At 45.3% G+C, this 25,608-nt stretch overlaps 1 protein-coding gene across 2 annotated transcripts in view; it reads left to right on the top strand.

Annotated features, from left to right (window-relative positions):
- LOC138513666 (protein mono-ADP-ribosyltransferase PARP12-like) overlaps positions 1-25,608 on the top strand; it is a 461,743-nt gene that overhangs the window by 277,352 nt on the left and 158,783 nt on the right. For both annotated transcript variants that reach the window (XM_069628724.1, XM_069628725.1), the window contains exon 7: positions 12,296-12,464. In XM_069628724.1, the coding sequence (XP_069484825.1) occupies positions 12,296-12,464 (169 nt within the window). The remainder of the gene's footprint in view (positions 1-12,295; positions 12,465-25,608) is intronic.

Here is a 25,608-nt window from a genome sequence, read left to right as displayed (position 1 = left end):
ACTGCTATGCTAGCAAATGGAAAAGATTTGTCATCTGGTGTAGAAATAAGAGCATCAACCCAATTGACTGCTCTCCTACTGACATTGTCCTATACTTGACCCATTTACTGGATTCAGGTCTAGTGTTCAATTCTATTAAAGTCCACCTAGCGGCACTTTCTGCATACACCACTTCCCAACTTAAAGTGTCGTGGTGGAAGATACCAGTTATCAAAGCCTTCATGGAAGGGGTAAAAAGAATACACCCTCCAATAGCTAACCCAGCTCCCGGATGGGACTTAAATGTGGTACTTTCTAGACTCATGGGCCCCCCTTTCGAACCCATGCACAAAGCAACTCTCAAGGACCTCACTCTTAAGACTGCTTTCCTAATAGCTATCACCTCCATTAGGAGAGTAAGTGAACTACAGGCTCTTTCTGTACTAGACCCCTTCGTAACAGTTCACAAAGATAAAGTGGTTCTACGCACACACCCAAGGTTTGCACCAAAATTCATCTCAAAATTTCATGTAAACCAGTCTATAGAACTACCAACATTCTTTCAAAACCCTTCCAGCTTGGGAGAAAAAAGTCTGCATACACTAGATGTACGCAGAGCAGTCATGTTCTACATGGAAAGAACCAGACCACTGAGAAAGACTAATCAATTCTTTGTCTCTGTGGCAGCAGGAAGAGAAGGAGATGCAGTTTCTAAGTCCACTATATCTAGATGGATTGTTCAATGCATCACTCTCTGTTACACTCTTGCTAAGAGAGAACTACCCTTCAAGCCAAGAGCACATTCCACTCGAGGCACTGGGGCTTCCATAGCATTCATTGCAAATGTTCCCCTTGAGTCCATCTGCAAAGCGGCTACCTGGAGTTCTGTGCACACCTTTACAAAACACTACTGTCTAGATACACACTCTAGATCTGACTCCCAGGTGGGACAGGCAGTATTAAGACATCTTTTCTCTATTGTTCCTTCTCATAACCCACCTCCAACTCCGCTGCTCGCTAGTCTATGCACAGCATGTGATTCTAAGCAGATTAACAAACATCAGAAGACAATGCATTACTTACCGTAAAAGCATTTCTGATGGTTGTATCTGCTTAGATTCACATGCGCCCACCCTTCCTCCCCGCTCGGATGGAAGGAACATAGACATCCTTTTATATATTTCTCTCTTTTCTGTACTCACTCACGTCTAGAAGGCTCCCTCAGGGCAGAAAAATACAAACAGAGGGACCTCGACGCGTGAGGGATTGTGCAACGCACGTCACTATAGGGATAGTGTTACAGACACGCCTTGTCGACGTCCCCTTTTCGACTACGAAAAACAAAATGCAATACTCCGCAGTGACCACTGGATGTCGGACCTATGCACAGCATGTGAATCTAAGCAGATACAACCATCAGAAATGCTTTTACGGTATGTAATGCATTGTCATATGAAAGTCCCCAATGCCCTATGACTTACTGTGGGTTTAAGGACCATGTAGCTAAGAAGAATAATAAACGTGTCTCTAATCCCCAGCTAAAGCCATCCCAAAACACTGAGACAAGGAGGAGGGCGAGAGTAAGAGAGATCATAGAACCTGAGAATCCAACTAGGCGGTCTAGTAGTTGGAATGCTACAATTGATGCCAGGAAGTTTAAAAGCCAAGAAGGTGAATGAGATAGAGAGCTTGAGGTTCCCGACTCGGGTCAGGAAATCTGCTGCTGGCAGACCGCTGCACTAATGGACTGGGAAAATGCAGCATGCTTTGACTGAAGACATCTGAAGGGAGAAGGTTCACCACCGGTTAGCCATGCAAGGAGGAAAGGAAGTCCCTCCCAGGTGACGTAGGTGCAGGGGGAACCGAGAAGGCAATGGTAAGATGCAGATGCAGGTCAGAGAACGAAACTGGTCCCGGTAGAATGCTGAAGCTGCCAGACACAGCCTGTGAGTCCCTGGGGGAGAGACTAGGACACTCGGGCGCTCCAGGCGTTTGCCACGCACTGGAAAGTCAAAGTGGAACATATTTATTCATAGTTAATACCATTAGACAGTGCAGAAAAGGGGCAGTGATCCCGGAGAGAAAAAAGGAAACCTGGTGTATTTTGCGAAGTGTTGAGCATATTAATTGAAGGTTCAAGAGAAGAGGAAAGGAGGAATTATACCACTAAACCAAGTAAATAAGCTACTGTAACAAAGCAAGGCAAGGTGTAATGCAGCCAGAGAGAAAGACTATCTGAAATGTGAAATTGACAAGCAGCAAGAATCTATAGCTTGGAAAAGAACCCCAAAAGGGAATCCCAGGGAGAAGGGAAACGTACAGAACAGAATTGAAGAGTTACAAAGACTAATCAAGAAGTCACAAGAGACTATTTGAAACTTTCCAATCCAAAAATAAGCCTACAGATTGGTACTAGAGCACTGTGATGAATCTGATGACGTCATCATTCCTTTCCCGGGGACAGGCTCTCCCCATGGGTCCAGGGGACGGCAGCCACTACCTGATCCTGATCGTGGCTATTTGAGGGTGGATCACATGGGAAGAGGCGACCCTCAGGGGGATGACATGACATCATCAGGTGAGACATGGTATTCCCCTTACCTGTACAAGGAAATTCACCATCCTCCCTCTTCCCTCTTGAAAAGCCTATGATCAGAAAGGCAGCTTGTTGTGAGTCCAGAGGCCTGCATCATAAGAAAGAGAGAGACTGGAGAATAGGTCCTGACAAGAGAGTATACCAGGCAGTCCGCTGTGAGTCCGCAGACCGGCATACAAAGAAAGAGAGAACCTGGCGAATAAAGTACTGGCGGGAGAGTATACCAGGCATAGTGAGAGTATGGGACCCGCACCCAATGATACTGAACTTGTGAAAACTTAAATAAAGGAACCAAGGGAAGCTACATACCCATGTGGTGGTCTGAATATTAGAGGGAACATTGGCAGGAGAGTAAATCAGGCACTGTGCAAGTTTGTGACCCGCACCCAAATATATGTGTGGAACATTGTGAAGGTGAGTCTGGAGACCTGCACCTGAAAAGAAAAGTAACTTGTAAAGTCCTGGTAGGAGAGTATTCCAGGCAAGTCTGAATGTAAAGAAAATATTGTGACAGTCCTGGCAGGAGAGTAAACCAGGCCAAACTGAATGTGCAAGTATTATGAAGTCCTGGCAGGAGAATAAACCAGGCCAAACTGAATGCGAGTCTGGAGACCTGCATTTCAAGAGTGTGAAATCTAGGGGAAGGGAACCATACCCACTGAGTGGAATGGTTGTAAAATATCTGTGAACTGTCAAGAACTGTGAACTGTGGAGTAAATCAAGGGTTGAAGAAGAATCCTTGAGCTTGTGATGCTAGGAGAAGGGAATCATACCCCCTTCATTGGAAAGTTGTCTTTTGCCAAGGAAAAGAAGTGTGGTAGAGAGCTGAAGAGAAGCTGAACACTCGAGGGAAGGGAAGACCTTTGCCCATCGTTCAGAGAGCTGTGAAACCTTGGCGAACTTTAATCATTTCTTCATTTTTGCACCTTTTGTAACTTTATGTTGGAACATTAAAGAAGATGGCCAGTTGAAAGACTTTTTCCCTTTGCATCTTTTCTTAGGTTTAGCTTGTAAGGGTCAGGATAGGATTTTGGATACATGACGGAGAACTCTTTATATTTTTGGACATTCTGACACTGACATTCCTTAGTTTGTTGAGGCATGGAAGCCCCTCATAGTGTTAGAGCGAGGTAGGTCTTTCTCCAACTCTTCTTTTACTTTAATAAAAATGTATATCAACATTACAATGGGCCTCAAAGTCTGGCAGTAACCCGCCGGTGCTGCCGGTGGGTTGCTGCCGGACTCTAACACCGTTTCCACAGCCTCAGATCCCGGTGCCACCGGGACATTACAAGTCCCAGTGGCCCAGGATATCAGGCAGCGTAAAGGTTGCAGGTACGGTGCGACCGGCACCCTTATTTCCGGGCCGCCACAGTTGTAATGAGGCCCAATGTCTCTGCATCCGAGTCTTACTCCTGATTCATTACAGTACCCTCAGGAGAAGGTAATCATTCTACACATATAAGTTAGTTTCATAGTGGAAGGGTCAGATAAGATCGTTTTGGGACAGCTGACTATTTCCTTTGGACATTCATGACTGACTGACAAGCACATTAGTTAGAATATAAGGAAAGCTAGGCCTTATTCTTTATTTTGAGAAGAGATTGTGAATCATGTCCACAAAGTGTCTGTGTCCTTCTTCTGGCCCACCACATATATCCTGCACTCCAAGACGCAGAGGCATTTCTCAGAACTGCTGAGCCAGAAGCAACATTTGCACCTGATAAATATGGCTGTGAAAAAGGTGCATGTGGAGCTGTCTGCTCACCTACAGCTGCAACAGGAAACACTATCTATGATATATTTGCAATATATCATCAGAAAGTCACCCTCCTTGGACTGTAATCCCTTCCACACCTTTAGAAATCACCGGCAACCTTCACCCTACTGTTGATACCCTGCCAAGATGGCTTGGCTGTTGTTCCCCAATTAACAACCCTCATGACACCTCTCACATTGGCAGCATTACACTGTACCAGCTTCATCCACATTACTATAACGCTGTTTACTGGACATCCACACTCTAGTAGCCCCCATCCGCCTTTGCAACCCCTTGCCCTGATTTCCCCTTGTGGTAACACTAATCCATCTCCCCGTCCCATGGTTCCAAGGAAAAAGATCACTAGTTCCCCATTGCCCAAGTACTCATAGTCAGCCATTGCCCCAGAGTAGGAGCAGGTTTGGTGGATGGGCATCAATGCATCCATGCCATTTAATATGAGCACCATGTTATGTTCCTTTGTCTGTGCACAGTTCACAGGGATCTTATGGAACACATTAAGGACAAAATAAAGGAATTCCTGCAGATGCTCCAGCAACATACCTGGATCGTTTTGTGTTCCCACATGCCGGGTTCTTCCCCTCTCCCCTTTGTTCAGGCAAGGGTTTCTCTCATTCACCTTGGGGCAATACACACATCGCTACGACATAACACAAAACCCCTCCGTCAGACAGCCCCTGATGCATACATATTCATTTCTTGATGCACTCCTTCCTTCCTTCCTTCCTTCCTTCCTTCCTTCCTTCCTTCCTTCCTTCCTTCCTTCCTTCCTTCCTTCCTTCCTTCCTTCCTTCCTTCCTTCCTTCCTTCCTTCCTTCCTTCCTTCCTTCCTTCCTTCCTTCCTTCCTTCCTTCCTTTCTTTCTTTCTTTCTTTCCTATGCTGGGAAGGGGGATTGGAGTTGTAGTCAAAACAGTTGAACAACCAACAGCCGCTCCAGATATTCTGGACTAAAACTACCATGAACAGCCCACCACTCCTTCCTCCTTTACTATGATGGCTGAACGCACTGTGATGTCATAGTGGCAGGATTAGGACCCTGTCTATCAGAGTGAGTGAGGCACAGCGGCATATGGAAAATAAAAAAAAAGTCTCATTAACTTACATTGATACACATTATTGAATATCAGAGTGAACCGCACATTGCTAGGCTGGTATACTAATTGCACGCCAAAAGAAGACGGGCAGGGTCTTTATCCTGTGGCTCGTGAGATGTTTCACATTACAACTCCCATCATCTGTACTCATTGAATGTGCTGTGGATTGCTGATGGGAATCGTAGTTAAACAGATGTGTTGAGGTAACTCTCCAGATATGTTTGAACCCCTTGACCCCAAAACAGCAATACAGTAATAAGAAGTGCCACACTCCCACAGTATTGGTATGTCCACAATGTACACTTTCTGAACACAGTTGCAGACTACAGGTATTGCTTATCAGAAAGTACCACAGCTCAGTACATGTTACCAGCAGGCATTGCTATTTCGCAACATCGGTAAAAGGCTGCATCATATCTATGGTACAAAGGGACAAAACCTGCATTAGTGTTGTGTGAAGTACCACTCTGCCTTATACTGTATGTAATGCACTGAAATAAATCTGTACAATGTATGAGTTGACTGCACTGCCAGGTGTCACAAAGGCAAGTAGATTCAATATATGGGTGACACAGAAATGTATGGTTTTATAACATAAATGTTTATTAGGGACATCACTGAGTCAACTAAAAAAACATGAGACCTCATTACGGGGTTGCCGGAAAACCCGCCGGTAGGCTGCGGGTTACCGGCAACCCTGTAACACTGTTTCCGCCGCCTGACTTCCCGGTGCCAACAGGACATTACGGCAGCCAGCGGGAATGGTTACTACCGATTCCCATGGAGTCCCATAAGCACTGGCATTGTTGCTAACGGTGCCGGTGCTTCCGTGACAACCTTGCCGGCAGAGGCCTGAAAACCTGTCATGTCAGGCCTGTCGGGGGATCCATGGCCCCTACCGGCATCGTTGTAGTATGGTGGTCCAGACAGGGTGCTGGTACGCTGCTACTGGCACCCTTATTTCCGGACCGCCACACTTGAAATGAACACCATAAACTGAATAAAAGAAGGGGTGCTTTTGCCTGGGATTCAAGTAGCGACGTTCTCTGGATTCAATGAAATTGGTAGTTTCAGTAATCCTCAGTTCAGGGGTCCTTTCCTGGGCTATACTTCTTTTTCAGTGACTCACATTCTGGGGGGTTTGTTTGTCCCGCATTTCTTTCTGGGCTTCTTGCACATTTGCTCCTCTGCTGCTTATCCTGAATTCCTGGGAGACTCTTTCTTCTGCAACTCCAGCCCCCGCACCTGCACATTAGACCTGGGTGGGGGCAGAAGCTAGGGCTGGATAATGGAAGCAAAACCCCCAGAGCTCCCACCATGCCGCTGGCCACTTATGCTCAAGCTACCTCTCCTGTGATAATTTTAGTATCTACAGGTAGAGGAAAAACATATGGTTCAGACTTTTTATCATGTATGGCATGTTGAAAACAATGGGACTCATTACAAGTTTGGTGGTAATTCAGCAGGAATCCACCGAACTACGCCAAACTCATTTACTGTTACAGCCACTTGGTGCTTTGGGTTTACCACAGGATTACAAGTGGTGTTAGGGTGGTATTAATACTCGTTTTCGGAGTCCAGAAGACTCCATGGGGATTTTGGTGGAATTACCATGAGCTGTAATTCTATTGTGGTAATTCCACCAAAGTTTGGCCTTAAATTGGCAGATTTAACTCCAGCATGATGCTAGAATAAAATACTCCACTTCAAGATTAAGCTTGCAGTTCACAAGTGCGGTAAACCAAATTCTGTTACCATAAAAAAGTGGCAATAATGCAATTACCTAGAAAAGTAGAAAGGATATGTCCAGAGAATATATATTTGAAAAAATGTATCAAAATTCATTTAAAGTGATACCAACAATTTAAACAATAGTGAATCACCATTGTTTAAATTGTTGGTATCACTTGTCCCCAAAACCTGCTCTAATCTACCTCCTTGACAAGTTGTGACAATCTCAAGCACGAGAAGACTTCTCCTGCCCTTATCTTCTCTTTTGCCCCACACTCCTCCCTTACCTCTATGTGTTCTGCCTCAACGGTCCACCACATGCATGTGTTTCAACCCCTCCACACTTCCGTTCTGTCAGGCTTGCAGCATGTCTTCTTCTCAACTCTGTCAGCATCCTCCCTCCTGTTCCCCATTCCCTCCGCATTCTCTCTGCGTTCTTTTCCTCCATACCTCTCCTAAATGTCTCTCTTCACCTCTCTTGCGACAGCACCATCTTATTCCTCACAGATCGCCACCTCTACTACTCTGATATTTATCTAAACCTCCTCCAAATCTGTAACCTCCAACCTTAATATTTCCTCTTCCTTCCTCTCATCCTTTAACTTTCCCTCCAACAACCTCAATCCTGTTGATGTTACCACTCTGCTCCCTCTCACTCCTTTCCTTCTCCTTGGTCTTCACCACCTCTTTACTCTCCACATCCTACCTGTACTCCACCAGTCCTCTGGGAGTAACTCTCCATCCTCCCTTCTCCTGCTCCACCTCAGCTTCCTTTCTGTTAGTCCAACTAAGGGCTTCATAAAACCATACATCTGAGGCAGTACATACGCTCCACTCTTAGTATAAGGCTGTACCACCTGAGATTGTGGTAACATGGACAGAACAGCCAGGCTTATCTTAGGAGGGAGAGAGGGCTGTAGCTTGGTACACAAAAATGATAGCATACATAAGGTCCAAAGAAACACTGAAACACTATGTATTGTAAAAATAAAGGGTTTATCTAAATACAAGTAGACCAAGATAATTCTTGGGTAAGTAAATACCATAACATCATATAAACTCATAAAAACCAACTCAATACCTATGGTATGCAAACCAAGGTATAACCTTATTTAGAGCAGCAAGACGCAAGTGGTTAACAGCGCCGGTAAAGGTGCCGGTGCCGTTAACCCCTTACCGTCGCATTACGAGGTCTTTTAGCGGGTCCCGCTAAGGGCAGCTGGTTTTACCAGGTGCCCTTAGTGGGAGCCGCTAAAGGACCAGCATGCTAACAACGGGCCCATTATTAACAGGCCCGTTAGCATGGTCCCCATTCCCATTGACCCCTATGGGGGCTCGAATGGGAATGGGGATGGGTCCCTGAATGGGGAAATACCGGGTCCTCCAAGGTTGGAATGGCCCGGTCATTCCCCATTCAGGGAACCCGGACCCGGTGTGCAGTAAGGGGGTAGGCATGGTGTCAATAGCGCCATGGCTACCTCCAACCTCGTAATGACCCCCAAGGTGAGTTAAGACTAAGGTTATACATTCAGGATAGTAATCTACTACTATTGGGAATAATACCAGATAAGATATTCTTTAAGAATACAATCAGTATTTCAAGGGTAGTAGACCCTATCAGTCATGCAGTGACACTCAGTTATGAAATCACATAATAAACCAGCCCTGTTACACGTATACTACTTGCAACACTACTTTTTATTTTAGAACTCAGTTCAGAACTAGTAAAACAACTCATATACTTTCTGGTGGGGTCTCAAACCACTCATTGATAAGTATGAACACTCAATAACTATTTTAGGATGCACTAAGCAAATCAGGGAAAGCAAAACCCAATTACACTTTAAGAAAGACACAAGGTATTTCAAGGTAAGTAATTGACCTATTGGCACATAACTATTCACTATCTAATAGCTAGTTATAACCACTATATTTTAAACAAGTGTATAATACAGTTTCAAAGGTAAGAAAGACTGTTATGGAACTATTTTAGAATAGTACCAAAGCAATTCAGGGAAGCACAATTCAGGGTTACAAGTTTAGAAGAGCAGCAACCAATCAAGGTGAGACCTATATACTTTTAAGAGGGCCTATAAGCAACTCAAAGACAAGTATTAACACAAAGACTGTTTTAGCCCTGGTACACTTTATGAAAAACATAATGGGCCTCATTACAAGGTTGCCAGTCCGGATACAACGGTACCAGTAAGCTTACCGGTACCGTTGTATCCGGACCGACAAACTCTGAGTTGTGCTTGCGGGTGCCTTTCATTCCGCCAGGTCTGCCCAGCCGGAATGAATGGCACCCGCGAGCACGGCATGCCTGTAGCACCGGCACCATTATGAATGGTGCCGGTGCTACAGGCATCCCCATTCCCATTGAGCCCAATGGGGCTGAAATGGGAATGGGGCTATACCGGCACCCGCGAAAGGGCAATTACTGGGTCCGGCGGGGTCGGAATACCCCGGTAATTGCCCATTCATGGGTGCGGATTGTCATGCCGGTATGGAGGTAGCCTTGCCGGTAAAACCAGCAAGGCTACCTCCAACCTCGTAATGAGGCCCAATGTATTTCAAGGTAGGTAAACCCTATTTGTGAGCTTTTACACTCATTCAGTTCAGAATACTAAACAGTACTAACACATATTACTTTTCAGAAGGGAGACAGCACCATTCAAACACTTCTTAGAGGGGCAGAGTGCAACTTAAAGGTAAGCATACATTCAATGACACTTTGTAACTTCTTCTTTCACAGAGAAACAGTTACCACACTAACTTCTTTAGCAAGTAGGTACTTTTACACTGTTATACTTTCAAGGCAGAATCATTTTCTTATCTTGTCCTTCCCTAATCTATTGCAGGAGTTCTCTCAGAGGCACAAGAGGGACCCTAGTGGTCTAGGTGCCAGCTGTAGGCAGGTTGAGATAGGGTTCAGTTGCAGGAAAGTCAAAGTTCCATATGAGATCTTCTTAAACAAGTATTCACTTTCAGGGTTAAAGTGTTCAGGGACTTCACAGAAGGCTCCCCATATATGTCCCAGCATTAGGCCTGGGCAAGTGGTATGGGCACGCTGCCAACCACACAAATTACCCACTCAGCCTCACATAATGCACACCAGACTTAAGGTAAGTATTATCCAAGCCCACACAGTACCTTAGGAGAAAAGAAACACTTCAGAGTTAAGGCCTTCAGGATGCAGCAGCACTGGACCTGGTCCCTGGATTCTTGGCCTGGAGACGAAAGAACTGGACACTGGATGGTAACTTGCAGCAGCAGTCTTCAGAGGAGGCTTCCAGCAAAGGTTTCTTCATGGATTCTCGTGGCTCTGCGGATATGGCGCATTTTACAACAGCCAGATGAAGAATGAATATTGCCGGTCGGATTCTCTACACTCTCCCGGTCCAGCACTCTGATACGGGACTTCAGGGATTTGAATCGTGTCTCTGTAGGTCCAGAAGGCCTTCACCAAAGTTTCAGCTGGATTCGGAATTCAGAAGACCATGCATCGCACTCAGGCTCGAGGTCCCAGGGTATTGGCGGTTATCAGCCCATCAAGGTCTCAGCACATCATGGGATAGCTCAAAATGCAGGTCTTCTTGAGACTAGTGAATCCCAATAGGCTCCGGATAGGAGTCGTCACATCCCAGAACCCCACATCAATTGGAAAGAAGGGTTGCATCAGGCTCCGGTTACACAGCAGGCTCTCTGGTCACTGGAAATCGCTACAGATGTCTTTTCTTCATCTTCCTCTTCAGATTCAGCTCCAGTGGTCGACTTATCAGCAGTTTCCAGGTTCGGAATATTTATCAGGGACTACAGTGCAACCTCTGCAAAATCTCCCTGCAGTTTACAGAAAAGGGCGGTCTGGCTATCCAATCAGGACAGCCGGCCCCCTACTGGGAGTTGGTTCCTTTCAGGCAAGGTGAAAGAGAAAGCACTGTAGAGTTTTGGACTCCTCCCTCGCTTCCTGACTTCTCAGACATTCTGGAGCATAGGCCGGGAAATCAAAGGATTCCTGCCGAAGAAAAAGCTTCTGCTGAGGTTGTTCCCACCAAGAATGGCGGGGGATGACCTCAGAAACAACAAGAATACTTAAAATTGGCAAAAAAGAAGGAACCCACAATTCTAGCAGAATGCTGGCACTTCTGTGTATTACTGAGGCTGATTTAACAGCCTGTGAGTAATAAGACTAAAACGTCACTAAGGTAAAACCACTGCCACCAGCCACTCAAGTAAATTTGCAGTTGTAACAAAAATGCTGCAGGTAAGTAATCAATGTGATACATTATACCCCCCAGCACTCCACATAAGGTGGGGTGTGCTGGCTCATTGTATACAGTATCAAGGGGGTGAAAATCCCTCTTTACCCCTTGGGAACAGTAGTTCACCCAAGTACATTAAAGAGAAATTAACAGGGAAGCCGAACGGGCAAACCAGCCTAAACCCAAAAGTTATAGGAAACTGTAACTCCAATCACACACTATAGAGAGACATAAAACAGTCACCCCTAAAAAGAGTAAAAGACTTTGTGAGAGGGGAAAAAGATTCCCACTCACCTAGGGACAAGGAGCAATAATCCCCAAATCCAAGCAAAACATTCTGGGGTAGACATAGGTCAGGAGGATTTATCACAAATACGAAAACCTCCCTTAACACTTTCATTGACAACACACTCTGAAATCGCTCCTCCTCTACCTCCAAACACGTACACCTTTATCTGAATGCTGGCTGTTTACGTAGAGGACTACCCCTGCTTAACCACACTTAGATTAACATGCTTATTAGTCATGCAAATGAGGGAAAGATGCCGCCTGACAATGATGTTTCCTTTACTTTGTTCACCAGAGTGACAGTGCCACTTCACAATATTGTTGAATGATCTTTTACTGATGCATCCCCAAATGCTCCTGTCTTCACGACTTCCATTCTGCAGCTGATAGTCACAGATCTGCCACCACAGTCCATTCCAATTACATCACACCATGCTGTAGCTATGAACTCTTCCCACATCCCCATACACCACTATCAGTCCTGTCTCTGTTCTTCGCAACTCTTTCTTTCTTTTTGTGCCATTCATTTGATGTGCATTTGTATTCCCCTTTCTCTTGATACAGTTCAACATACCATAACATCGATTTTCAGAAAATGACTTCATCTTTCAGTCAAGTTCGAAGGCTCTCCACAGCCTCCTCCGTTACCAAGCCGTCAAATTATATTCTTACCACCAATTGGGTCTGGTACTGGAAGGATGAATATGGGCAGTGGTTTGAATATGGAAAGCAAGTAAGTATCTTAATGTATTGTAAAACACTAACATCCTGTACGCTGCCTGGTGGCAGAAACTGCTCCTTGGCGGTGAGTGATGCGACTATCTTTATGATAAAGAGAGAGAAGATATTTGGGCAAAGTGATCATGGCTTAATCAATACATTGATTCATCAAGCTTTGTTGATTCTGTATTGTTGCCATCCCTGAGGAACAGAGCATGTTGCAATCAGAGTGGCAAGGCCACTGCTCTGCCACAGGTATCTTCATAGTAAGTTCCTATCCTAGCATTGTACTCTGCATCTAAAATACTTTTAGCTTGTCTTGTCTTTTCCTAGGAGGGGACAATGATATACACTCCAAAGCAAGCAAGCATATTCACACAGCATCACATTTTTTGGCTATGAAAAACAAGCATGTGTTGATCACAAGTCATTGCCCCTGATTGATCAGTTAGTGCAGCTACCGATAATGAGTCTAAGGCCCTCATTACGGGGTTGTTGGAAATCCCGCCGGTAGGCGGCGGGTTTTCATCAACCCCGTAACAGCCGTACTGCCGCCTGATATCCTGATGCTATAGGGATATTACAAGTGCAGCGGTAATGGTTACTCCTCATTTCCATTGAGTCCACTCCATGGAAATGGGGACGCAGAAGCACTGGCACCGTTGCTAACAGTGCCGGTGCCTCTGTGACAACCATGCTGGTAGGGGCCTGAAAACCCAACAGGTCAGGCCTGCCAGGGGATCCGTGGCCCCTACCGGCATCGTTGTAGTATGGCGGTCCGGAAAGGGTGCTGGTACGTTTCTACTGGCACCCTTATTTCCAAACCGCCACACTTGGAATGAGGCCCTAAGTGTTAGGTGAGCACCAAGGAAGGTTAGTGTATGTTAATAAGCGTGGCATCGTGATCTGAGAGCAAGAAGGGTTTATTGTATTGCTCTCTTTCTGATGTCAAAAGTGAACTAATATCAGTATTTTATCAGCTTCAATCCCTGGTTGTAAATCTGGTATAAGAACTTCACATAATTAATTTTAGTATTGCATTCAAATTGCAAATTTTCTACGTTAAACAAAATGTAACTTTGAAGTGAACCGAGCAGTTGAGATGGCTTTCTCTAATAGGAAAGTGCACAAAATAGTGATTTTCAAGAAATGTTTCACCAATAAACAATTTCATTGTTTATCTATGAGTTTTGTCAAACACAATATGCATCATTGCGGTTTCTTCAGTGGGATTATCAGTAGAGCAACTGGAAAGCTTCACCCTAACACAAACTATCTCACTAGGATCTATTGAATCACGGTACCTTAATCTTTACTTTAGATTTAAAACTGAATCCTTGCAAACCTACTTAAAATCATGCCACACTAATTGTGTTTGTTGCTAGATATTTTTAAAATCGTACTTACACATAAATGATCTTGTGCAATGTGTTTTCATTTCATGCACTGTAAAATGATTTTTAATAAATGTTAGCCCAGTATTAATGTGTCAATTGCAAAGAGGTTTTTTAGTTTTGTACAGTACCTGGGTGTTAGTGTAAAATTCCATTTTGGAGGGTCTCTTGTCCTTTTTTAGGGACCCCTAAACGTTCTGCTTATTGCCCTTGGTTTTCTTAGGATATCTGTCCTCAATTGTGGTCTGCAGGACTTTGTCCCCCTGCCACCCTTTTTTGTCTATGGTCCCTTGGTAGGCCATAAGGCTTTTTTAGTCCACAATTGTGGCCCTAGGATGATTATATTACCCTACTTTGGTTCAAGGCAGTAGACTGGTGGCAGCTGTAATTTGGTCTTTGCTTCACCAGGACTGCAAACTGATTTACCAAAATAGTAGCCCAATATAACTATTTGGTAGCCATTGGCGTAATAATGTATTTTTTAAGTCCTGCTTTTGGGATTTTGATTTTGGACCATCCCGTTATCTTTTATAACCATGAGGCAGACCTAAAAAGGCCAATGTGCACACAGAGGCTCACTCTGAACCCAGAGCTGCACACTTTATAGATGTTTGGACTGGTTTGGAACTGTCCCTAGCCAGGCCATTGCACACCCTGTCAGAGTGGGCCTGTAAATGTGGCAGTAGGCTCATAGTCATCCTTCCTTGGCTGTCCTCTTTATCCCCCTGATCTCCTGCATTGACTGGATCATCTGTGCTGGGACTGTCTGTGCGCCGTTTAACTGTTGCCTTCCCATTTTACCACCTTGGTCATCCGCTATTGTGTAGGAAGCTGCTGTCCCCCAGTATGGTGTTGGGACCCTAACAGCCTACCAGTTCCTGTTCATTTGAGTTATTGTAGGTCACCTCCTCCATTGTTTCCTTTGTGAGACCATGTTTAACTGGTCGGTTGCACCTCTTTGGCCATCGAGCCACTGCAATATGCTTGGTTGGGTTCCTCTGCCTTCCACAAGCCACCTTTGCTATTGTTTTCACTCTTGGCTGGTGGGTCCATCTCCTGTGACGCAGCCCATTAGTAGTTTTTTTCCACAGTCTGGGTCATCATTGATCCAGGGTTCAAGTGCCTGTGTGACTGTAGCCAGTAAATCACGTGTGTAAAAGAAGTTTACATTTTGCGCCACATACTGAGCGCACAGGAAGCTGATTTGTGCGCATCAGTAGTCAGAACTTACAAACCTCTGGATCAGGACAAAGAGACCGGTAGCTTTGGGGCCTCAGATATCTATGGCACACCTGTGGGTAGCCATGTAGCTGTGAAAGGTGTTCGCAATCCCACTTCATTACTCTCCGGGTGGAGACCCCCTTAAGTACGTGGAACTCATCACAGCGTTCAAAATTCGGTTCCCAGTTTATCAGGTGCAAGTTTCCTTAAATGGGCTCACAAATGGATCCCCGGCTCCCGCATTGTTTGCCATACCATAACACTCGCCCAATTTTGCTAATAACGGACATGACGGGAACAGCCATGCCTTCAAGAATAAAACATCCCTACGTTTTAACAATATGACTCGTAAAGAAGCCAGGCCCAACCCAACTCCAAACGTACATACTCAATGGAGACGGAACAAAGCAGGCCCAGCACATTGCGCCAAAAGTACCCTTCAATCACATCCAACCATTTAAAATTGGTTAGCGCCAAGGCCTCTAAACCATACAAAATCGCCAAACAGAACCACTGGTTATAGAGAGAGAGAACGCCTTCCAATGAGAATCCTGCATAATTAGTGGCAAATTTACAGATTAAATATGTGATTTGCCTAGCACGTCTGGTTTTGATTATAACAACGTTGCTGTGGTTACCACTGTTGGACATTTCCACTCCCAAATATTTATAGGAGTCAGTGTAATCGATACTACCCAGGCTGGTGTTCCAGCGGGTTTTGTTAACTTTCAATGCAGAGACTAGTATGGTTTTAGTCTTTTTTAGGTTAATAGCCATTCCATGCTAACTTGCATAGCACCCTAACTCATTCATGCTTGCTTTCACACCAGTCAACAGCTGGTTAAAAACCACAAAATCGTCTGCATAAAGCATGGCAACAACAGCAGTTTGCCTGATTTTGGGGAGGACATTTAGCACTTTTCATCAGCCTGGCCAGTAAATCAGAGATGTAAATGTTAAAAAGCAGTGGTGCCAACATGCACCCATGCTTTCCTCCCTTGTTGATTCTGAAAGGCTTAGACAGATTCCCCTCGTTACCCAAACGAATCTGGGCAGTGGTCTCTGAGTGGAGTGCCACAATGATCTCAAGTAGCCAACCAGGGCAACCACAACCCCTGACTTTACTCCATAAGAGGTCCCAGTTTACCTGGTCGTATGCCAAACTAAAGTCAACAAATGTGGTGTATTCAGAGGGGGATTGGTGCCTTTTAACCTGGCCAATTATAGTTTCCAGTAACCAGATATTATGTACCATATTCGACCCGGGTCGAAAACCCATTTGGAAGGCGTGCAGAATATTGTTGTTGGTTATCCAAGTTTGTAAATGTTCAAGTACATATGATGCAAACATGTTGCCAGTTACATCAAGTAGGGACAATAAACGATAATTCGCAGGGTATAGGCGATCAACGGATTTAAACACGGGTACCAATATAGATTTTATCCACGACCCAGGGATCGATCGTGCCACACACATTTTTTTAAATTGGGCACATAAGAGATTGGCCCACAGATGACTATCCCCCTTCAAAACCGCTGTAGATAACTCATTGGGTCGGATTAAATTCAGGATATGGCAGTGAACATTGCCAGGGCTAAAATGGAGTTTCCAGGCAGACTTACTACTAAACACCATTCTCCCACTAGACACTGAATTGTACATCCTATTTTCAACAAAGTGAACCCACGTTTCTGTAGACGTAGGGTTTAGAATTGACAAGTCGGCCCGCCCCCTAGCCAGCAACAGCACGCTCCACATATTCCTGGGGTTACCGCCGCTATTTAAAGCTGTTAACATTTATTGCCAATTAGAAATGAGGTTCATAAGGCATCTCCTCTTTATCCAGTTTCTATATCGTTTTTTTTTAATCGACGGGACTCCCGCTGCAACATATACAAGGAATTTGGCTTCCTTTTTAATTCCCATAACTCCTTATGCAATAAACGTTTGTCCTTATTAATTTCATTGTCGTAGGAATGTGCCTCTTTTTTGCCACTCATTGTGGTACGCTTTGAGTTCACCCTGCCCGTTTGTTTAGACAAAAAGGACAACCATGCTTCGAACTCATCAGGTGAAGCCCAATGCAAGACAGAATATGCTGCATCAGCCTGCAACCGTCGAGTCGAGCAGGCCTTGTGTACGTTACCCTCTGACCACACAAACCTATTACCCAAGTAATTAGGAATCAGCCTTCAGGTTGCACTTCTGATTCCTCCCTATCCCACGTAAGAGAAAGGGTTGCATGGTCACTAGGTCACTAGGTGCCCTCCTACAGACATCAAGGTCACTGACTGTTTCTAGCAAAGGGATATTTCCACATAAGATATCGAGGGTGGCCTTCATCCGTCCAAAAACCAAGTAGGCTTCCCTGGATTATCACCTTGAGTTCTACCATTTAAGATATCCAGTTTCCAATCCGTCAAGAATCCCAGCCACCTGCGACCTCTTACATTTACATAGCCAATAACCATTTTGCTATCCACTTCAATGGTCCTGGATCTGCCAGAAGATGCATGATCCCGACATCTGGCATTCAGCCCCCCCCCCATGTAGGACAAAATCTTTAGATGGGTCCTTGACCCAATCAGTAAAGATGGTGTCTATGCAAACAAAAATGTCACCAGTTACACGTCCCCCAGGGGGGTCATATACGTCAAATAATAACAGGAGGTTGATTTTGGTAGACCCCTCCCAAGTAATTTTTACTGCAAGTACATTACCCTCCGGGTCAAAGGGAGATATTTTGTTAGATTTATAGGTCTGGTTAACCCCAATGATTAAACCACCAAACGGACGCCCATTGGTGCCCTTTTTCGCCAGAGAAGAATGTATTACAAATACGTCCACATGGAAATTGGCTATAAGCCATGTTTCCTGTAGCATAAGTGCAGTATGATTAAATAGATAATCTTGGGAGGAACCTTTACCAAGAAAATGCGAATGGCCTCTGGTGTTGCAATAGTGAATACTCATTTTGGACTGCACTCAACCCCCGAAAGCATACCCTTAAACCACTGCAACCCCTTTTTGTTATCAAAGTTGTCAGGAACATTTACAGTGTTAGATTTATCCAAACCCATGCCAATTATTACCCTAGTGCAACAATGTTCACAACTGGACCCAGCCTCAATAGATTGAATGGCTTGGTCTAATTCAAACCCCAAGAATTCAAGTGAGTAGCATTGTGCTCTGATGAGGGAGGGTATCATGGGGCGGCTGCAGTGAATACAGGCCATGCCATCCCCCACAGACTTCACAGGCTCAATGAATTCAAAATCACAGGAATGTAATAGTCGAAGTGATGGAATTTTAGCAAAAGTGCTCAATAGTTGAGATCGATTCACATGCCCCTTTTTACAGGCATGCCCTTTTCTTCTAATAGACAATACACATATGTCCAAAACTGGAGGGTCAACTTTAGACTAGAGGGCTGTAGCTGGTACGAACAGAGGAGTCACAAGGCCCAAAGCCCTAGTCGATCTTCGTGAGGTAATCTCAGCAGATTTCACTTGCGGGCATTATTACTGACCACTTTGTGACTTGCATTGTGACTGACGACAGATGCCTCCAGGTCAGAACCACTTACGTCATTATCCTTAAGAAGCCAGCTAGTCAATGTCCCTTCTTGCTGAGATTGTCTCTTCCTTTTGCGAAGGGCCGGTTTCCTAGTTTTCCTGCTCTTAAATTTACGATTAATTACAGTCACAATCGTGGAGGTCAAGGGATGGATGAGTTTGTCACTGGGTGCAGCTTCCATTGTAGATTTCATTATCACCGCCCTCTTTTGTTTTGCGATTCTCCAAATTTGTTTGTGAGTTTTATAGGAGAGAGGGGATTGAGTGGAACCTGCAGATGGTACTTGTGACACCTCCAAGTCCTGTGATGAGACAATAATGGGGATGATCATGTCGGGCGGAACCTGTAGCTCTTTGGGGGCACAAGTAGTTGCACCACCCAGAACGATAGCACAATTGGACGACATGAAAGACTGAAGGACCCGCATGAACAGACTTTGTTTCTTGACGTCTTCATGTATGCGGCCACATAATTTTTAAATAATTTTTATCGCAAAGTAAAGCACATCGCAAGAAACTTCATTACCAGTATGAGTCAACTACTCATATCCCGGCACAAAGCTTTTGTCAGACAATTTTACTGATCCTGCCCCTTCTGAGCTGAGTCATGCTGGATAGAATCTGGGTTTTCCCTGCATCCTGTGCCTGAAGGCAGAAATCCTGATGAAAACATCTGTGAGGAGGCCAGCAAACGCTGTGAAGCCTTATCAACCAATGGGTCAGTCTGAGAGGAAATGCCCTTCCCGTTCCGGACAAGTGCTTCCACTGTCGTTATGGGGCCAGATTCACATTGAGGTTGCACTGTATTTTGAAGAGAGTAACAAAGCTTCAATAATGAGTTACTGTCGATCTAACCGAAGGACCCGTTGGACGCCACACTCCCCTCACCCGTTTGGTTCGGCACCTCAACGGGGAGTTGATCTTTGTCATCACAGGGTCTGGCAGCCCCAGTCACACAGCCAGCTTTGCTAGCTTTAAAATAGACCGTAATATGTCCAACTATCACAAAACTTTCTTGGGGAGGCCACACCAAGAGTGCCATGCTCAGGAATCCATGTGGCCTCCCCGGGGCTTGAGGCTTGGGACTCTCGATTACCGGCTCTTTTGTATCTGTTGGACTTCCGATAGGGTTTTCCCTTAGCAGAATTGTAGTTTGTAACTCTACCAGAGATTTTGCCTGGCATTTCGGCGCAAAAAGAGCAAAGGGCAAAGAAAGCACAAGTGAGCCTGTGGCAAATGGCAGAAAAGACCAGCAAAGCCCAGCAACTAATGCAACTTTTTACAATAACTTATAGAACCTGCAGTGATGGATGCAAGGCCTGCTCCTCTAGGCATAAGCTCCAAGGTGCTAACTGCAGAGGGTCCGCCGGGGCACAAGACATTATTAGCAGAATGACCACCCCGATTCCGCCTCCAACAGCTCCCAGAGCCCCAAGAGCACGAGGAACACGAAGAACACTCCTAGCCAGTAGAAGCTCACATATCGGATTTTGGAATGTGTATGTGTGCTGTATAGATACTGTTGGAGTCTAGTGAGTGAGCTTTTTTGAGGATTTGTTTTTGTGTTCATTAGTGATTCTTTGATGGGTTTTCAGCCACCTGAAGAGAATCCTTGTTGGATCGAAACATGTGCATGTAGTGGCAGTAATGTGGTGCACAACTGGAGTTTAAAATGTATGACTCATCAAACCTTACTGAACATTTTGGATTGGAATGAAGTTGTTAATTCATAATTAAACTGTGAACATATTATAGGGGGTTATAGAATGTTATAGTGTTCTATTGAACAGCAAGTGAGCCTGCTGTCTCTATTTACATAAAAACATGTACTGATGTCTTTCTGACCGGATTCCCCAACTTTATTTCCATGTACAATACTACATGAAAAGTTAATAATGGGGTTCATTATGACTCTGGCGGTAGCCGTGCCGGTAAATACCAGCACGGCTGCTGCCAGAGTGATTTTTTTCCGGCACCAGAAAAAAGAAAATCCCCATTCCCATCGAGTCCCATTAGACTCAATGGGATTGGGGAGGATGCATACACTGGCACTGTGTGCAATAGTGCCAGTGCATCCGTCAAGGTCTGCGAGCGGGTGGCGTTCCGCCCCCCACATCAGACCTGGCGGGCTGAAAGGCTCGCAGTACTCGTAGTTTGCCGGTCCAGAAACAACAGTACCAGCAAGCTTACCGGTACCGTTGTTTCCAGATCGGCAAACTCGAAATGAGGCCCAATGACTCAATCTGTGATTATTGCCAGCACTGCCTTGTAGCATATAGTGGTTGTTTCTTTGAAGATGAACTTGGTCAGCTCAGGAGAACACAACACCTCTTGGTGTTATCGAGTCATAACACTTGCAGACTGGGATGGCATATCTGAAACCATGAACACATAACCTAACATTAGGTCTTTCTTGCCATGTGTGTGTGATGCAACATTAAGCATACATTTTTACAGAGGCTATTAAGACTCTTAAACACTACACTCACTTTCGAATATGTGTCAACAACGATTTACTCATCAACCCGTAACTATGTTAGTAGGTGCAATAGTAATTTCTCAATCGGTGGTCTTAGAAAATAGAATCTATTTTCTGAGCGTATTTGGGCAGAGCCTGACCATCACGTGCCAGGAGATGATTAAGCTTCACAATGTGGCCTATATAGATTATCCTACTCAATCAGGTCAACATTTATTCAGGTGCATGGTGACATTCATTTGACAACTTTGACAGCTGGGTATGATGGTTCCGTGGTTCCTGTCTCTGTTAATGACCTAACATTTCTGAAGATAACCTGGCAGGACTCAGGATGAAGAAGACAAAGAACGTCTTCTTCAGATTCAATGGCATTGGAGGACTCTCAGGAATCCACAGACAAGGTGAGCAGTTGGGGTGAACCCGCTCAGGGGTGTGCCGGAACAGGGACACAGGACTATGGGACTCAACTAGTCTCCTCTTCTTGGCAGAGAGTAGGGGCAGTGAACCAGGTATGTCCAGGGCCCATGATGAGCATAGAATGCAAGCTTACAGCACCTTGCTGAGTAATATCCAGTCAACAGGAGAGGTCCACTTTTCAGAGGGTGGATGTCATTTGCAGGCCCACAACTCTTCAGAACTCCAGGAGGGTGGCCTTGCCGATGCAGGAGTCTAAATGAGTTAACTAGCCAGTTCAAGGGAAGGAGATACAATAGAAGGTCTCCCCTGTCAATGAAGGAACAGAGTTTGCCTTGCACTGGATGGATTGGCCAATAGTTGTCCCATCCACAGTATTTCAATATGTTTAAGTAGCCTCTCCTGCTTTGGATTCTTGGCTCCATTGAGTATCTAAGAGAATGGCTCCAAATCCTTTCCTGATGTAAAATATACTCGGGTGGGAGACCCCAGTTCTCCTATCAGGGAACGTACAAAATCATTAATCTGGACAGCTTTTCAAGCCTGGACAGTCAGCTCAGGTAGATTGATGAATTTACACAAGGCTAGGAATGTGTACTGTGTCAGCCCCTCACCCATCTTAAACCAGCTCAATGCACACAAATGCTTCTTCCTGGGCTCTGGCCAGAGCCCACAAAGTGGATGCACATATATGGCAATTTACTGCCCCTCCTAAAAGACAGCCAAAAGGGCAGTGATGCACAAACAGAGGGATTAAACAACATGAGCAGCCATTTTGAGCCATGTACTAAAACAAAGTCTGACATGTGGTAAAAGGTGCACAGAAGTACACCCTAAAAAGGTCAAATAAATGTACTACTGCCACCAGCTATCTAGGCTTCACGAAATATGGGGACATGCACATACAGCTGAAAGAAAGGGGAAACTCAATTCCCATGCTCTCCTCAAAGGAGGTTGCAGTACTACTCAATTGACTTAAATGGGGGACAAAGTCACTCTACACTGGTAGTCTTAAGAATTTACCAATGCTCTAAAGCAAAAGAGAGTGAGATTAAAAAGGACCACACTCCCAAAAATTAGGTGAGGGCCTCAAAATAGCCAGCAGGTTAAGTGGGACCCATTGAAGTAGATAAGAATGCCGTAAAAAAAAAGCAATCTTTACAAACAATGCCCTACAGCCCCCACTCCAGTACCAGACATTAGGGGTGTCACGGTATTAGTTTTATGACGGTATGATAACCTTCTTGCCAAATGACGGTATATCATGGTTATCGCGGTATAGCAGGTGGAGTTAACTAATCTTAACAAATATTTTCTAATAGGTCATAAATTGTCAGATTTATCATCAGAAACAAAACCAGGCACCCAGGGCCAGAATTGGGCTTTTCAACATACTTTCCACTGAAATGCCACCCCTTGCTTCCACCAAACAACACAAACACATGTGTGGAAAGGACTACGGGTGGAGGGGGGGGAAGCTGCGACTGGCAAAGCAAACTTAATAGCTTTTCTTAAGTGGTAATTTAGGCTTTTAGGTCCCCCACTGGCTGATGGTGAAGATGAACATGTTGCCATCTTTATAACCTGCATGCCACAGATCAATGGAGGCTGATGGTAGAATAAGCTTGTGCGCATACACACACGCTCTCTTTGCGTTACAGCCTTTCGCACTGTGACTTATTATATGTAAATTCAATGATAGAACCAGGGAAATCCCCCCCCCCATTGTCATATGTTTAGCAAACATTATCCATTATAAATATATAAACCCAAAGCCGCCAACCCAAAGTAAACCCTTTTCCTTCTTGGCACTGTATTTATTCTTCCTATTGCTAACATATTGATTTTGTGTCAGGCACGTGTGATTTATGGAATGTAATTAAAAACTGCACCAACTGAAACTACTTCGCAGATGGCACATCCAACAGTACAAGACCAAGACTGCGCAACACTTGCTTACTGCAGCCTTTCCAAATCAGATTAAAAAGCACACTTAACGATATAAACGGTATACCGGTATAAACAATGTGACGGTTATTATTGTTCAATTGAGTGGTTCACGGTATCTTTAACGGTATACCGTTATACCGTTACATCCCTACCAGACATCTTCTCTCCATCCACCCAACCAAGGTATCATGTGTCTTCTTCCCCCCACCACAAGGCACCTCTCATCTTCTCACCCACCCCCAGCCACGTAACCCTCTCCTTCTCCAGATTTCTGCTGGTTCTTTGCCCCGCAGCCAGCCCATTGCCCCATCAACTTCCACACCATTTCACGTATAATGCCCGCCATGCATCACTCAGAGAAAGAAGAGTATAGGTATCCCTTTGCCCCAGTACAAACTGAGGATGAGGAATTTATTATTAGTATGTACAAGTGCTTCTTGAGGGATAAGGCCCATGTACTGTTCAAATAGTTGGTCACTTTTGAGCAGTAGTACAATCAATTCAACTTCGATGGAACGGACAAAAATGTTGACATTCCTCTTCCTCTTAGGACAATTGTTAAGATGGATTTTAAGGATCAGCCCTGTGGGTGGCGCTTGTGAGCTCCCAATGATGTAAACCAGGAGGAGAGGGCCCAGGTCTGAGCCAGCCCCGAATTATTCCCTGCGGACAACGTGGTGTGCTCCGTCGCACTCTGTGGCTCTGCTGGACCAGGCGGAGCTCTGCTCATGGCATCCTGACTGGGATCTGCCAGCGGGAAGGAGTGAGTGTACAACTGCAGCGAGTGAAGCGAAGGCTTGGGAAGCGGAGCGATCCTGGCCATGATAGGTGCTGACCAAAGCAGGGAAGATGCCTGGTGTGAAGAGGCCAGCTGTCACGTCTGCCCTTTCCACTGACGACCCTCTTCCTCCTCCGTGAGCCCACCGGTGTGCACCACTCCTTGCAGAGCTGGCCTCAAGAGCAAAGACAGGAAGCCGGGTCTGCAAGGAGTGGTGCGGCGATCCCGACCCGCTGGGGCTGACTCAGTGATCCAGTAAACTGGAGGACGGCGATCATTGGTGCTGCTGCAAGACAGTGGATTGTGCCTGCCCTCCTGCCCCTGGTCCATACTGCAGTGACATTGATCATCTGGCTGCTGAAGAAGCCTTTTGAAGCCTAATGTAAAGGACCTAGACGTGCCACGGATGTGCCAGTATACAGCTAAGGAACACTGCTGTTCATGTTTGTTTCAGGGTAAAGGGTGACTGCATTGTCTCTGAGAAGGACCGCATGCCGTAAGAGGTGAGGGGCTCGTGGAGGAGGGTCCGTGCCTAGTTCCATTTGAGTGCCTCCGGCGGGGACGTGCAGCAACATAGACTTCAGGCAGAGGAATTTGGGAGCATTGGAGGCTGGCTTTGTGAGCGTAACTAATGTGGGCTTGAATTCCACGTGAATTCCCCCCAGGATACATTGTGTCTCTGCACAGAAAACCAGCCCAGGCCAGAACCCCCGCCCAGTGATCGTAAGAGTGTTGAACTATCGGGATCGTGACACCATTATACCAGGACTTCACCCCATCGGTGCAGTGGGCCTGTGTCTCTTTTTTGGCTGCGAAACGTATACTGAGAGAGAGAGGGTCACAATATGCAATGCTGTACCCCTCAAAACTGCGAGTTATTCAGGGGAATAAGACTTATTTTTTCACTGACCCTGCGGATGTGATATCTTTCATGGAGTCCCTCCTGGCAGAGGGGTGGGCAGAGGGCCTGGCAAAGGGTGAGGCTGCAATGGAGTGATTGAGAAATAAGGAATTCATTCTTGGTGGAAGCATGGGGATGAGTCTCCTCAAATTATTGGTTGCAGGGGTGGAGTGTACAGATGCTAGCGACAATATAAGACACACTCATGTTGTCCTATCATAAGATTGGTCATGTAACAAATGCGTCAGTTGTTAGATATCTTTTTTTGATTGGGTCTTCTCCTTCATTTGGATACTCGAGATGGTTGGTCCAACGAAGTTGCTGAGTCTGGTGTCCCCGGGTAGGTGCCCTAGGTTGGGGAGTTGCGGGTGGGTGAGGAGAGTTCCACAAGGGGGTTCACTGCTGGTTGGGGATTGGGCAGTGGGGTTTGGGGGGACTGCGCAC

This window comes from Ambystoma mexicanum, chromosome 12 (assembly GCF_040938575.1).
Source record: "Ambystoma mexicanum isolate Mex_15411 chromosome 12, UKY_AmexF1_1, whole genome shotgun sequence".
Taxonomy (NCBI): domain Eukaryota; kingdom Metazoa; phylum Chordata; class Amphibia; order Caudata; family Ambystomatidae; genus Ambystoma; species Ambystoma mexicanum.
Note: the sequence above shows the minus strand (reverse complement) of the source record. Positions and strands in the feature narration are given on the sequence as shown.